A 15,723-nucleotide genomic window follows, 5' to 3' on the forward strand; every position below is an offset into this window, starting at 1 on the left:
AGCAGCGCTTTTTCTTATAGGAATTGATCGAGTATTGACCGATCCTCCCGTACTCTCTATGTTACTAAATTGCAGATTATTATTTTACTGAATACCCAGAATTGTTGCAGAGCATTACACTATTATGATCCTACCTCGACAGATGCATAAGGTATTCAGAAACAAGTTGTGTGCATCATATAAATAAAGATATATGTATATATATATATATATATATATTTATATATATATATATATATATATAAACAAATAGTCAAGTTATGTTTTACTAAGTGGTATAGCTCCCTATTTTATTTTGCATTGAATATAATAAGAACCCTTACTTCTGAAGCTCACAGGAAGTTATTTATGACTATGAGATGATCACCTGCTAATTTGCAGTAAATTAAACTAGGAAACGCACAGTTGTGTATAGAGATTTATTACCTGTATCTGTGTATATCATTGTTGAAATGTAATCACACATTACTCAAGATCAGATAATTGGCTTGTATGTCTGTTTTAAATTAAAAGTAAGAGTATAATCTCCCTGCTAATTTGCCCTGGTGGGAAATGGTATGTTACAGAGAATCTCAGGGTGATGGGCCCTCCCCATCAGGGCTAGTCTGTCCCCACTTGGAGGTCGGGATATTACAGGCTCATTCCCTTCTGGGGGCGGGGTGCTCAGCACTCCCAGAGAAGTTTGGAAACTTTTAGGCTGGTGTCATTACCGCAGCAGAGTGTAACCAGGCACAGGGGGATCATCTCCAGCTTCTCATCTGGCCATCTGATACAGGGATCTCAGCCGCGACTCGGGGGTCCTCCGCAAGACCACAGGAGAATGCCAGGGAGCCTGCGGGAGCTCTGCAGAAATTTGGGGGACTCGGACTGTTAGTTCTTCCCGGGGCTGCTGGGTGACCTGGGAGAGAGGCAGCGTCTTTATAAATCAGCAGCAAGAAACAGAGGAATATGCAGCACCCCCTGGAGATTGGGGCTCACTATTTTCCCCATGAGACATTTGCCGATCACAGGTCGCATCGGTATAGAAGTTTCATGATAGAAGAGATCTTAACTGATCACCAGGACTCTAAGGCTTCTGCACCCACAGGGGACCTGCTCAAATTTGGGGTTCAGGCGTTGCTGTCAGCCAGACCCTACCACAACCACCTAGGTAGGTGCCCCAATTCCTGTCAATTATACAGGGATGTGAAATGTACGATAGATAGATAGATAGATAGATAGATAGATAGATAGATAGATAGATAGATAGATAGATAGTGATATATAGACAGTGATAGATAGTGTATATATATATATATATATATGTATATCTATCTATCTATCTATCTATCTATCTATCTATCTATCTATCTATCTATCTATTACCTAGATATTTACTATATCTATGCTTTTTGTCATAACATTAAACACAGATAATTCAGGTCGCATGTCAGTAACTAGAATAAATTAATTAATTTGGGTTGCAAAGTGACCAGTGAATATCAGATATCTTTGCAATTAATATGAAGAAATTAGCAAATTAGATTTCACTGCTCGAAAATTATAGCATGAAAGTCAGTGAATAATATATATTTAAAAAATCGTATCGCATAGCGCGTACACGTGTAATAGAATTATGCTTCAGCAAGAAATAAGCTAAAACATATACTTATATTATGACAGACTTAGAATAGTTATATATGATTTGGACCCGCTAGGCCTGTGTGGGACTCAACTGCTTTTTATTAGACGGTCATTATATTTGCTCAATACTTTTACATTTTATATATCAAGTAGAAGGTTACTGTACATTTAAAATCAGTAACTGAAAGCAGTAAACTATATAGGAAATTATATTATATTACCATACAACTACCACTTAGACTGACATTTACATCATTTAGACACATACTGCCCCCAGTATTTTAGATTTATCTCCCCCCCCCACAAAATAATGATCAACACCATAATAATAAAAATGCATCTGTATCTGTGGGAATTGTTATAAATAGCATTTTAATCTATTTATTGTAATTATGCATTTGGCACAATGTATCCGTGTTTGCTACTTTGAGCTTCTTAGAGATACTTCTAAAAATGTGCAGCGTAGATTGTATTTTTTTGCGTGGGCCCAACTAAATCAACAGCGGTCATTCTGCATACACATAATTGTATCAAGTTATTATTATTAGTTTTAGTATTATTATTATTATTATTATTATTATTATTATTATTATATATCAAAAACAATAACAATAATAACAAAGAGAAGGTATATGTAATGTAATGTACACATTTTCAGTATGTGCTCAGTTATTCTTTAAACGCCATATATAACTTACATTATGAAATAACGATTTGTGTATAAATTATTACATTGACTATACTTTAATAATAATCTATCGATGACATCATAACGCCTGCTAAGCAGTATATATATATATATATATATATATATATATATGTGTAGATAGATAGATAGATAGATAGATAGATAGATAGATAGATAGATAGATAGATAGATAGATAGATAGATTCATGCATGCACACTACATAGAAACTATAGAAATAGTTTTATAAACAAAACAAAGGTAGAACCCATCGCAGTGCTTTGTGGTCTGTCTGTATTTTATAGTAAGACTATATAGTGAATTAAAGAGGAACCCTGTGAAGCAGGTCTGGTAATAAAACAAGGGGTCCTATGTAATTGCTATGATTTGGATGATGTGAGCACCCAGCTTCAGTTACTATACTGTGGCGCCTGTGCAGCACTTTAGGGCGCAGTAGAACTGCTGTGGTCCCAATATCTTGTACATACTGTATATTGGGATTATTAACACCCTGACATCTGACTCACATATAACTACAACTGTGGTGATCTGAGAGGCTGTAGAATAGTTTATAGTATGGGGGCTCTTCCCCTCTTATTATATTTATTTCATATTAACCCATTGGCCGCAAAGCACAATGTATTATCACAAAGAAAACCTAATGCTTCGGTTATGGGGTATTGCTAGGTAGAACTATGGCCTTCTATATAACCCTATTGCCCCTTCCTTAAATCTGTGTGTAGGTTGTGGATAACATCATCTCCTTTCTCCCTCTCTCCATACAGCTCTACTAAAGGCAGAACATGCCTCAGTGTTTAAATTTCCCCTGGGCCCACTGTCCTGCCCTGGGCTAGGCTCCCCCATCAGCTCCGCTCTGCTGGCTGCTAGCTCGGGCCTCCAGGGGGGCTCCGGGTCCCCCCACCACCTGCCATTAGAACTGCACCTCCGGGGTAAATTGGATCCCGGTGTCCTGGAGCAGGGCAGCAAGGCCAAGAAGGGCAGAAGAAGCCGAACAGTGTTCACTGAGCTGCAGCTGATGGGGCTGGAGAAGCGGTTTGAGAAACAGAAATACCTCTCCACACCTGACAGGTAAGTGGGCAGCCCCAGTACTTACCTAGCACCTGGTGAGACCCCAGTCTCACATACTCAGCAGAAGGTCTGATACAGTATATACATGTACATACAAAGGGCCATGACTTTCTCATTACTCGTAACATAGATACTAACAAAGTCTCCTGTGTACCAACCCACAATCAAAGCAATTCACACTGTGCCACCCTCAGTTTGCTTTACAGCCACATTGGCACCAATCTAATGCGTGTACCCATGAAGGCATACATCATAGAGTCCTCCCAGTTAGAGAGAGAGAGAGAGAGAGAGAGAGAGAGAGAGAGAGAGAGAGAGAGAGATCTCTCACAGGTTAGTTTGGTGCTTACTGACAATTATGTTGAGTTGGTTTATACGACAGAGGTGCCATTTGCTAGAAGATGTCAGGCTTATTAACATATGAAATAGGGATTAAGGTGCACATTTACTTGGTTTCCAGAAGAGGTGGATTCAGAGTCCACATAACAGAGCAATGAGTCATGATCCTGTGAAAATCAGGTTGTAGTTTGTTATTCTCTGTGTCACAGGAGAGTCCATGTGAAGAGACTACTGCAAGACTGGAGTATGTTAGGAGATGCTAACACATGGGTATCAGAGAGCTGGCACATACTGTAGCATAATACACTCCAGAACATGTAATGTAACATTACACAATCGCATCGCATCAATATAAGGATCCCATAGTTACCCCTCTCTGTTACATATAAATATATATATATATATATATATATATATATATATATATATATATACACACACATGCATATATGTTTCCAATCAATTTATGTATATATATATATATATATTAATCTGATATCCATATTTTTTATCTACCCATCTCAGGATAGATCTGGCAGAATCCTTGGGCCTCAGTCAACTACAGGTGAAAACCTGGTACCAAAATCGGCGCATGAAATGGAAGAAAATTGTAAGTGGATTCTATAAACGTATCCTGAAATTAATCTCACTCACACAGTTTACCTATGCAAATTGTGTGCATATTTATAGGTGCTATATATATGATCTATGAACATACATGCATGTATATATATATATATATATGTATATATATATATATATATATATATATATACTGTGTGTTTGTGTGTGAGAACAGATATATATATAGAACATATGAACAAGTATATATGTGTATATATATATTTATGTATATATAGAAATAGATAGATATGCGTGTGTGAACAGATATATATATATAGAACATATGAACAAGTATATATGTATATATATATATATATATATATATGTGTGTGTGTGTAGATAGATTGATAGATAGATAGATAGATAGATAGATAGATAGATAGATAGATAGATAGATAGATATTGCATGCGGCTGCAATCCACTCATTTTTTTAGAGGACTGTAGTTCATTAATTATTTTAATAGAAAAATGATTTCACATTAAATTCGTATTAATATTTGATGATGAGAGAGAGGGGATTGCGAACGTGTAGTCTATATGCACAGTGTAAACCCTCTAACACACGTCTGTTTCTGATGCAGGTCCTACAAGGTGGGGGACTGGAGTCACCAACTAAGCCTAAAGGACGGCCTAAGAAAAATTCTATCCCGAGCAGCGAACAACTGTCCGAACAGGAGAGGGCGAGGGAGACGGAGAAACAAGCAGAGGAGCTGCACTCACCCTGCGGGGTCACTCAGGAGGAGTGAGGAACCGTAGCGCATTGCCAGGAGCGCGGACTGGCCGCGGAACAGGGACAGAGAACTTGGAGCGGAGCTCAGAGACACTGACCTACTGTTTGTTGTTGTAAGCACAGTCCTGTAAAAGACAATGGCCCCGATGGCTGTATTATGGGATCTTACACCACACACCAGCCGTCACTGTGTCCCCTCATTGGCAGACTTTGCTCGTTCTAATTATTCTGATTCCAGAATGTGGATTTTATATAAATATATGGAATTAGGGATTTAAGCTATAAATTCCATCGTTCTTTTTATTTCAACAGAAGATACAGTAAAGGAAGATGGGTGACACAAGGGTTAGTAGACTATTCACTAATATTCCGTGTCATTTCTATTTAATATTATATTTGAATGTTGTTGTTTTTTTCTCCTGTGTATATATTTTAAGAAACAAAAACATTTCTAGCTATGTCTTGTATGAGTTTCTTCAATGTTACATTTTGTATTTTATCTATTAAAAAGCATAAAACGTTTTTTTTTTAAGACAGGGCCTGCTTTTACTGTTGCCTACAAACCCATGTTGGGTTATTACTCCCCCAGTCCCGAAAAAGTTTCATTACAATTCGTAAAATTAGCTGGAGACCCGAAGATAAGGTTGTTATATTATATTCAGTTTGTTTAAATACTGGGTTTTTTTTACAATTATTTTAAACAATGCTTCGCGGTCCTCTCTGGCACACAAAAGGTTAACCATGCCATTTATTAATCCGTTTCGGCTTTTGACAGTATTTCCACGATCTTTTTGTATTTTGTGTACACAAGGGTACATTGTTATCGAAATGCATTAAAAGCAATTTTTTTCTACTTTACATTACTTTCGTCCTCTTGACTGCAAAATGCTCACACTGTAAGTTCTGTGTTGTGTGTGTGTATAAAATCATTAAATAAAGCAACTAATATTTTATAAAGTTAATTGAGATATATATATATATATATATATATATATATATATATATATACACACACATGTACACACACACACAGACACACACATATATATATAATATATATATATATATATATATATATATATCCAAGTACAGGTGGTCTCAGCCTAGTTCGGCTGCCCTTTACCCCCTCGTATACTTCAGCCTGTCAATCAAGAAAAAGCTGGAGCTGCTGAAAAGGTCTCTTTATGCAAAGTCGCTGTTGTCCTACCAAATGGCCTAAAAGTCAGCAAAGAGGAACTGCATACTTAAAAGTAATTGCACTGGTTACTTTATCCACCCGCACAATTCATGAGTTGAATAATAAACAAGATATCTGTTCATTAGAATGCATACAATAACTGTAATGTGGAAATGTCTAGAAAGTTATGTACTGAAGGATTTATATAGTATATATATATATATATATATATATATATATATATATATATAATTTTAATGGCGAATAGCAATGGGGTCATTACATTACGAAATTATTGTAACATTAAAATCGAATAACTTAGTTCGAATCAGTTCAAACCATCATGATGTCTAGTTATGCTTCCATTCCTGAATGCAGCATACGTCAATACTCTGAACCCCCTCCCCAGTCCCATCCACCCCTCTCCCAATATAATTTCTGTGCGCACACTAAAGTGTGCGGTTTGCATGGTATTGGTATTATGTCGAATCCATTGTTTCTTTGTATTTATATAAAAAATAATTACACACACAAACTTAGAAGAGGCAGTATTTTGCGCTGATTGTATATGGTTGATTACAGGGTCTTTCAGGAAAACGACTTTGAACCCCTGGTTTACACCAGAGGTCTTGTGAGCCCCCCTCCACCATATAGTTGTTAGGCCCATCCCCAGTCTCTACTATTTCCCTGTTGTGTCCTTTTCTCAATTAATTAGTACAGTGCATTATCCAATGACCAGCCTGGGGATTTATAGTGGCAATTTCTCAGATACAGAGGGAGCTGTTGTAGTGCAACATTGCTCTGATTACAATTAGCCTGGGACTCTCTGCTAAACAATCACAACTTTCTTGTTGATTAAAGTTACATAATGTACATGGGCGCATTTAGTACCATATTATTACAACAGTCTGTCATTAGAAAGCTTATGTCTGAGACTCTTATAAATCGGTCCTGCAATAAATCTACTGTAATCCAGTAAATTGAAGTTCAGTGTTGCAATTTGTAAAGTAGCGTTCCCGTTAGACAGTCTCAAATGTATATATATATATATATATATATATATATATATATATATATATATATATATATATATATAATATTTAGTATATATTTAATGAAGTGGGTAATTATACTGATCCGTTCAATAAGACACTTGCAAATGAACTGCTGTATACGTGTATACATTTTCATCATTGTGATATGAGAAGCTAATGTATGACACATGAGGAACATATATAATAGACACACTGGATAAATAGCGAACAGATTCCAGTCATTCACACAACCTATCAGCAACTTGGTGACATCAGCCTTATTGCATGCTAGACGATAAAATATATTATTTATTGCACATGTAGCTGCTGTACATTCCGATATAATAATCACCCCAGCCATTGTATCACACAGTAATATAATTTCTCTTATAAACAACTGCCTTTCATCTTAGCACCTAACAACTGCCTTTCACCTTAGCACCTACACAATTGATAATTAAAGTTAATATATATGTTTTTACATGGACATAATAATTACAATATGGCGGTAAAATTACGCAAGGTAATAAATATTCACCGTACATTATTACACAGAGGACATTGTTAAATATTAATTTTACAGATCATATTGTGATTATAATAATAGTTTTTAAAATAACTCATATAGTCCTAAATAATTAGCACAAACTTTCACTACCAAATAAATCAAGGCGGTGACTATTAATTTAGTTTTAGTTTTAAAACTGTTATTAAAATTTGGAACATCTACCAAAATAATCATATAATCATTCGAGGTAACGTTCCCCCAGCACCTGTGAAATAGCGTTCGTTGCTTTATGTGGAGGACTTAAATAATGTTATGTATAGGAAAGTATTGTAACTTAAAAGCAACCAATCGAATGCTAGCTTTCAATTTCTAAACTAAACCAGATAATCACAGAATATGATTTTGATTGCCATGGGTTACAGCACAATATCCTGTGCACAACTTCTGTTTTATAGTCACCCGATCCCATAACACAATCAATAAAAAATAAGAACCCAACACGTTTCGTAGGCCTGTCCAGCAGAAGTCACGTTGTATTGCTCCTCCACACTCCCTTGGCTTCATTTGGAACCCATTATGCAGAATGAGATGTTGAGCTAGTGGATAAATTAAGTGATAATGGCTATATGATATCCAACACGATTCTTTCTTATACAAGAGGGCGTGGGGTCCTTCCATGGACATATAAAGTTACATTTCAGATTAATTAAACAAGACTTTGTCAACATCTTCTTTTCCAGCTGTATGTACCACAAGTGCCAGCATGCCCGATTAACTGGTTAACGTGGGATTTGTAGTTTAAAGCAGCTAGATTGATATATACTTTTTACTGTCTTTAATGAAGCACTTTGTATATGCTGGCAATTAAATCATGTGGTGCTATTAACGAGTCACTTTTATTTTCTTTAATTTTAGAACAGTAATATTAGTTATTAGAGAGTGTTATCCAAATGAAGGCACATATTACCTATTACCCCGGGATGGGAGGATGCTGGAATAATTGTACCAGTAACTAGTCCTGTAGGTATAATAAAAAACAGTATCTGTTTGAATGATAACCATCGTAAAATCGTATATTTTGTATCTGAGTGTACATTATATAAATATAGGGACATAAGAGTCAGCACCTAGGACTTTTCACATAACAGGACTTTATAGCAGAGCAGCTGTCCCTATCTGTAGATCACTAATCTGCGCTAATCTAACCTTGAGCCTAGGAGAAGTGATGTTCATAGAGTGCGGATATACCTTCTGTATTGTTACACTTTAATTGGGGAAAGCTAATTATACCCTCCAGCTCTTCCACAGTCACAGGGATTTGCTGGGACTTGGAATTTGCACCTGTCAGGTTTTCTTGGCAGGAGAAGGTAGAAGGATAGGTCAAAAAGTTAGATAAATTGTCAGTTTTTTTGTTGGGCAAGTGCAGGCAAACACCCATCACACTCACACCGTGCAGACACACACCCAACACACTCACACCATGAAGGCACACATTTGATACACTCACACAATATAGGCACACACTCACACAGTGCAGGCACACACCTGACACACTTACACCACAGCATAGGCACACACCCAACACACGCACACCGTGCAGGCAAACACCTCACTCACATCATATAGGTACACACTCACACTGTGCAGACACACACTATACACACTCACACCATATAGGAACACACCTAACACACTTACACCATATAGGTAGACACTCACACTGTGCAGACACACACCCAACACACTCACACTGTGCAGGCACACACTAGACACACTCACACCATGCAGGCACACACACTCACACTTAGCAGGCACACACGAGACACACTCACACCTTATAGGCACACACCTAACACACTCATGCTATGTAGGCACACACCTGATACACTCATACCATATAGGCAGACACACACCATGCAGGCACACACCCAACACACTTAGACTGTGCAGGCACACACTAGACACACTCACACCTTATAGGCACACACCTAACACACTCACACTGTGTAGGCACACACTCACACCATGCAGGCACACACCTGAAACACTCACACCCTATAGACGGACACACACCATGCAGGCACCCACCCAACAACCCTACACAGTGCAGGTGCACCCCTAACACACTAACACCATGCAGTCCCACAACTAACACACTCACACCATGCAGGCCCACACCTAATACACACTCACATCGCACAGGCTCATGCCTAGCACACACTCACACTGTGCAGAGCACACACCTAACACATTTACATTATGCAGGTACACACTAACACACACACAATGTGCAGGCACACAACTAAACCACTCACTCCAAGCAGGTACACACCTAACACATCACATCGTGCAGATACACACTAACACACTCACAATGTGCAGGCACACACCTAACACACTCATCATGTGTAGGGCAGATCTTGACTCTGGAGGCCCTATTACCTGTTTACAGGATTGTCACTCCTGAACCCAAGCTGTAGGGTGGACAGGCTAGAAAAGTTACCCAAACAGTGCTGCCTAATGTATAGTGCTAGAATGTAATCTAGCCATGGGTGCATGATTCATGATGTTATGTAGGTAAATACATAACGTTAGTGTAGTTTGCACTGAACTAGGACCTGAGTCAGAGATGTACGCTAATGCTGACGCAGCTGCAAATCTGTATGCAGCAGCTGTGAGAAAATACGCAAATGTCTCAGCCGCTGGGATTTGTATTGAGATGCCCACCTGCGGCTTTGCAAATCCAAGTGACTGCATACAAATACACAGCTTGGCCGCAGATCAGTCGATGACCAGATTTATGAGTAACCTTATGGTCATGTAGAATGGCCTCAAGAATTGAGACACCGGAGCCATTTTGACTGTGTACGGGATCGCAGTTACGGGCAGAGACACGCCCTGAAAACGGCTGCAACGTGCCTGTGTTTAAGTCACAACCCACAAACGGTCACTACCACTACGAGCGACATCAGTAATGAAGCTTGAGGCATGTACAGTGCAACTCAGACACAGGCACAGACCATGGATAATTCCCTATCTGTGTACACATTGTCATTGTCTCCATCTCTCAATCAGGCCCTTAGTACACTATCTAGTTAGTAGAAACAGCCTATGTTGGGTTAGAAAGTACCCATGCTGCTCAGTCATGGGCAAGGGCTATACAATGCCCTGGGATGTGGGTTGGTTGTACAATGCTTGCAGGTGGGTTAGATAGGAGATTGTAGCATATACACAGTTAGAAAACTATCTAGTCAGAAAATGGAGCTCTGTATAATCAGAGGTTCAGGTTTTATAGTAATAACTGATAGCTAGACAGGTGTGAGGACTATAACGTGTTAGAGCACTGTCTGGTCTTTGGTGTAGGCTGTACAGGTTTAGATTGCTACTTAACCTGTGGTTCAGTATGTAAAGGGTCACTGTGTTATTTAGACAGTCGTGTAGTTTGTACATGGTTATGGTGTTGCCTAATGAGGAGAGCAGGCTGTACAGAGTTATGGTGTTACATAATGAGAGGATAAGGATGTACAGTAGATGGTTATGGTGTTATCTAATTAAGGATGTACATGGTTATGGTGTTGTCTAGTGATGGGAGAGGGCTGTACATTGGTTAAGGTGTTACATAGGGAGGGCAGCAGGCTGTACAGGGTTATGGTGCTACCTAATGAGGGGAGCAGGCTGTACAGGGTTAAAGTATTACATAGTGAAAGAAGAAGGCTGTACAGGGTTATGGTGCTACCTAATTAGAGGACAAGGATGTACAGTAGATGGTTATGATGTTATCTAATGAGGGCAGAAGGATGTACATGGTTATGATGTTACCTAGTGATGGGAGAGGGCTGTACATTGGTTAAGGTGTTACATAGAGAGGGCAGCAGGCTGAACAGGGTTAAAGTATTACATAGTGAGAGAAGAAGGCTGTACATGGTTATGGTGGAACTTAATGAGGGGAGCAAGCTGTAAAGGGTTAAGGTATTACATAGAGAGAGAAGGTTGTACAGGGTTATGGTGCTACATAGTGAGGGGGCAGGCTGTACATAAAGGTTATGGTGTCAACTAGTCGGGGGAGTAGACTGTATAGGGTTAAAGTGTTACATAGGGAGGGGAGCAGGCTTTATATAGTTATGGTATTACATAGTGAGGGAGCAGGTTGTACATGGTTATGGTGTTAGTTAGGGAAGCTGAACAGGCTGTATAGTGATATGGTGCTTCATAATGAGGGGAACAGGCTGTATATAGTTATGGTATTACATAGTGAGGGAGCTGGTTGTACATGGTTATGGTGTTACCTAGTTAAGGGAGCTGAACAGGCTGTATAGTAATATGATATTTCATAGTGAGGGAGCTGGCTGTACAGGGTTATGATGTTAAATAATGAATGGAGCAGGCTGTCCGGGGTTATGATGTTGCCCAGTGAGGGTAGCAAAATGTACAGGGGTAGGGTGTTGTCTAGGCAGGGGTCCAGGCTTTCCAGAGCTATTGTACTATCTGGCCATGGTCCAGTTTGTAGAAAGTTAGTTTTTTTTTATTACGGGTACATGGGCATGCTGTACAGGGCAAGGGTGTATCTCCTCAGGGTTGCAAGCTGTACATGGTTAGAATCTTATGTAGTTAGGTGTGGGGTTTGTACAGGGTCAAGTTGCTATGCACTGTAGTCAGGAGTTCAGGCAGCTCAGAGACAGAGTGCTGAACAATCTAATCAGGATGGGGCAGAAACAGTTTAGGATCTGGGTTATGTGGTCAGATAGAATATGCAAAAAGGTTTCATTGAGTTTGTAATCCAGGGCACAGGAAAATGTATCCATGGATGAAGGCAGGAAATACGTTTTGTAAGAGAATAATATCTCTACCACATGATTAACAGATGTTGCAACATATAATAATAATAATAATAATAATAATAATAATAATAATAATAATATAATAATAATAATAATAATAATAATACTAATACTACTACTACTAATAATAAGAAAGAAAGAAAGAAAGAAAAATGAAAAAGAAAGAAAGAAAGAAAGAAAAAGAAAGAAAGAATGAAAGAAAGAAAGAAAGAAAGAAAGAAAGAAAGAAAGAAAGAAAGAAAGAAAGAAAGACACAATTGCAATATACTGTACATGGAGTGCATTATATCATTGCTTGGTGTACAAATACGTAAAAAAGGATAAAATTATTAAAGCACCGATCTACACTGCAGTGGAGACCACCAATTGTCCTTACTCACAGGAGGAATATGTACAATATGTGGTGATATCTCCAGCTCTCACACAATACAGTGCTTTGGATGAAGTTACATTGTATCATTGTGTCATTCGTCAGGATTTCTGGGCAAACACTAGCAAGTCCTGTGCACGTCGTAACAGGAGATCCCGCTCATCATTAAACAAGTAAATATTACACCAATTAGCATAATTACATATATACATGTTATTAAACCTTATTATCTGTCTTTAATGTCGTCTGATCTTTTATTTATAAGCTCCAGACAATAAAGTTGAAATTATTAATACAGGAATTTATGGTTCTATAAAATTGTGCGACACAATTTTGTTCACGTCTATCTTTCATTTAAAAAAAATATATATATCTATATTATGTTGTACGGCTTTAATATATAATACATGGGTAATTATTCCTGAAAGTCTAGAAAACTTATGGGAAGTTATTGGACAATATACTGTATATTTGTTATATAAACTGTATTGCAATAACCTCATGAATGTAACAAACGATACAGGCATTCTTTACAATTATACTTCTGAATGCAAGTTATTACATGTCATAACGGATAATGATACTACGCTGAGCTATATATAACACAGAGAAGTGACTAGAGATTGGGAGCTCCACTCTCCCGAATCAATCACTATAAATCAGTAATGCAAAGGTGATCAAACGTTGTTTCTCTAGACCACAGCATACATTACTGATTCCAACCTCGACGATTCCATGATAATACTCAAATCTTTATCTTCTAACAGTGTTCAAATAACAAATACAATTAGTTCTAAAATTCTAAATATTCGTAACACCGCTCACAGTCAACTTTTGTTTTTAAATTGGGGGTTTGGAGAGTGGTTATACCATTAACATTTTTATTCATCCTCCCCATTCACATACACATATACACATACACCCGAAATTTAGAAAAAATAAATAGAGAAGGAAAATGACAATTGGCAGCAGGACTTCGTGGCACCGAGGTGAGATGTAAAGTGTTATTAAAACTTTTTTTTTTGGTGGTTTGTAGGTTGTGAATTTAACATGAGCACAAACTGATCACTGATTCGGTTTATAGAGTAACATAGTATAGGCTGGAGGTATTTAAAACATCAGTTCCGTTATTTACTTTCGTAATAATATTAAATACCCACTGCAAGCAAGTAGATAGTCGATATGTACGTGCATGCATATATATATATATAAATATATATATATATATATATATAAAATATATATATACATATATACATATATATATATATATATATATATATAGATGTGCGTGTACACACACACATACGAATATATATATATATATATATATATATATATATATATATATATATATATATATCTGATGGCCCGGCACACTCCTTCCGCAGAGTGCCGCACTTAGGACTGTAGATATAAGCGTGTGTTTGTGTGTATATATATATATATATATATATATATATATATGTATATATATATATATTCATGTGCGTGTCTTGAATGTAGGTATGTATTTGATATAAATAACTGTGTAATGAAGAATTACGGAAGCGATTTTTACTTACAAAGTAGCGGATTACCGAGACACATCTGGTAATATACAGTAGTATACTTTCTATGCAATCGCATCCACACTGCCCACACTACGCCAATAATACAAATTGTTGAGGGCATCGGTGTTGCCTAGGTCATATAATATAGCGGTGAGATAGTGGACATTTCTCTCTAGTTATACTGTAAGCCTCACTGATCATTTGCAAAGTACTGCACATATAAGACCCTGACGTACGTATTTGTAACATCATAGCACCATCATTATACTGAGACTCCTTACAGTGTGAAAACATCTCCTAGGATAAGCTGAAGTGTTGTTAATTACTAAATTACATTCTGTGTGCTAGCTTATTTTATACATCTATTTACAAGCAGTTCATAATTTTATACACGCAATGTATAATACACGTTTCTATAATATCCTATACCCTACAATCACAGGCATAGAAGTCTCTTTATGAACATGTTTTGAGAAGTGAGTAAAGATAATGTCGTTTAAAAAAGTATGATACTACTACTACTACTACTACTACTACTACTACTACTACTATAAAAAAATAATAATACAAATAATAATCATTATTATGATTATTATTATTATTATTATTATTATTATTATTATTAATAATAATAATAATAATAATAATAATAATATTATAAGGGTCATATTAATATACCTATCAGTCAACAGTCAACATATAACTCACACACTGATGCTTCTATTTATAGTAACTGGCGTTTAGAGTATAATAAAAATCATATTTCCGCTAATTTAAAACGTTATATTAATAATCCTAACTTAATCAACATGTATTGACTCTATTATACTATTCCATAACCTGCTGTCTAAATGTGGTGTTGAACAGGTCTGGGAATTGTTGCTTGGTAGACAGGGAAACAGATGAAATGAATACACCATTTCCATTCTAAATGACATATTTGTCTTTCCAGATATCCAATGTAAATTATTAGCATGCTACAGAATTACACTTTCAAACTTGGACATAACATGTTACTGGTACAAACATTTGGAGTCAGTGTTTGTGATAACATACTAAGGGGGATATTTATCAAAGCTAGGAGAGAGATACAATTGTGAGAAATAAAGTACTAACCAATCAGCTTCCAATGTACATTTTGCAGGCTGTGTTTA

The 15,723-nt window shown here is 37.1% G+C and overlaps 1 protein-coding gene across 1 annotated transcript; it reads left to right on the forward strand.

Moving 5' to 3' along the window:
* The first annotated feature begins 725 nt into the window (after positions 1-725).
* On the forward strand, positions 726-5,896 carry BARX1 (BARX homeobox 1). Its single transcript, XM_088472772.1, has 4 exons — positions 726-1,150; positions 3,095-3,398; positions 4,260-4,344; positions 4,941-5,896. The coding sequence occupies exons 1-4, from the start codon at positions 949-951 to the stop codon at positions 5,103-5,105; spliced, it is 756 nt and encodes a 251-aa protein (XP_088328898.1). The 5' UTR covers positions 726-948; the 3' UTR covers positions 5,106-5,896.
* Positions 5,897-15,723: the final 9,827 nt, after the last annotated feature.

The sequence above is a fragment of the Taudactylus pleione genome, unplaced genomic scaffold (genome assembly GCF_031769625.1).
Source record: "Taudactylus pleione unplaced genomic scaffold, aTauple2 ptg000128l, whole genome shotgun sequence".
Lineage (NCBI taxonomy): Eukaryota > Metazoa > Chordata > Amphibia > Anura > Myobatrachidae > Taudactylus > Taudactylus pleione.

What these genes read in the sequence shown, in the direction of transcription:
- BARX1 (XM_088472772.1), top strand. Translation starts at nt 949, where the DNA reads ATGCAGCACCCCCTGGAGATTGGGGCTCACTATTTTCCCCATGAGACA. An exon ending in ACCCTACCACAACCACCTAG is followed by an intron (nt 1,151 to 3,094) that starts GTAGGTGCCCCA and finishes CTCTCCATACAG; the next exon opens with CTCTACTAAAGGCAGAACAT. An exon ending in TACCTCTCCACACCTGACAG is followed by an intron (nt 3,399 to 4,259) that starts GTAAGTGGGCAG and finishes TACCCATCTCAG; the next exon opens with GATAGATCTGGCAGAATCCT.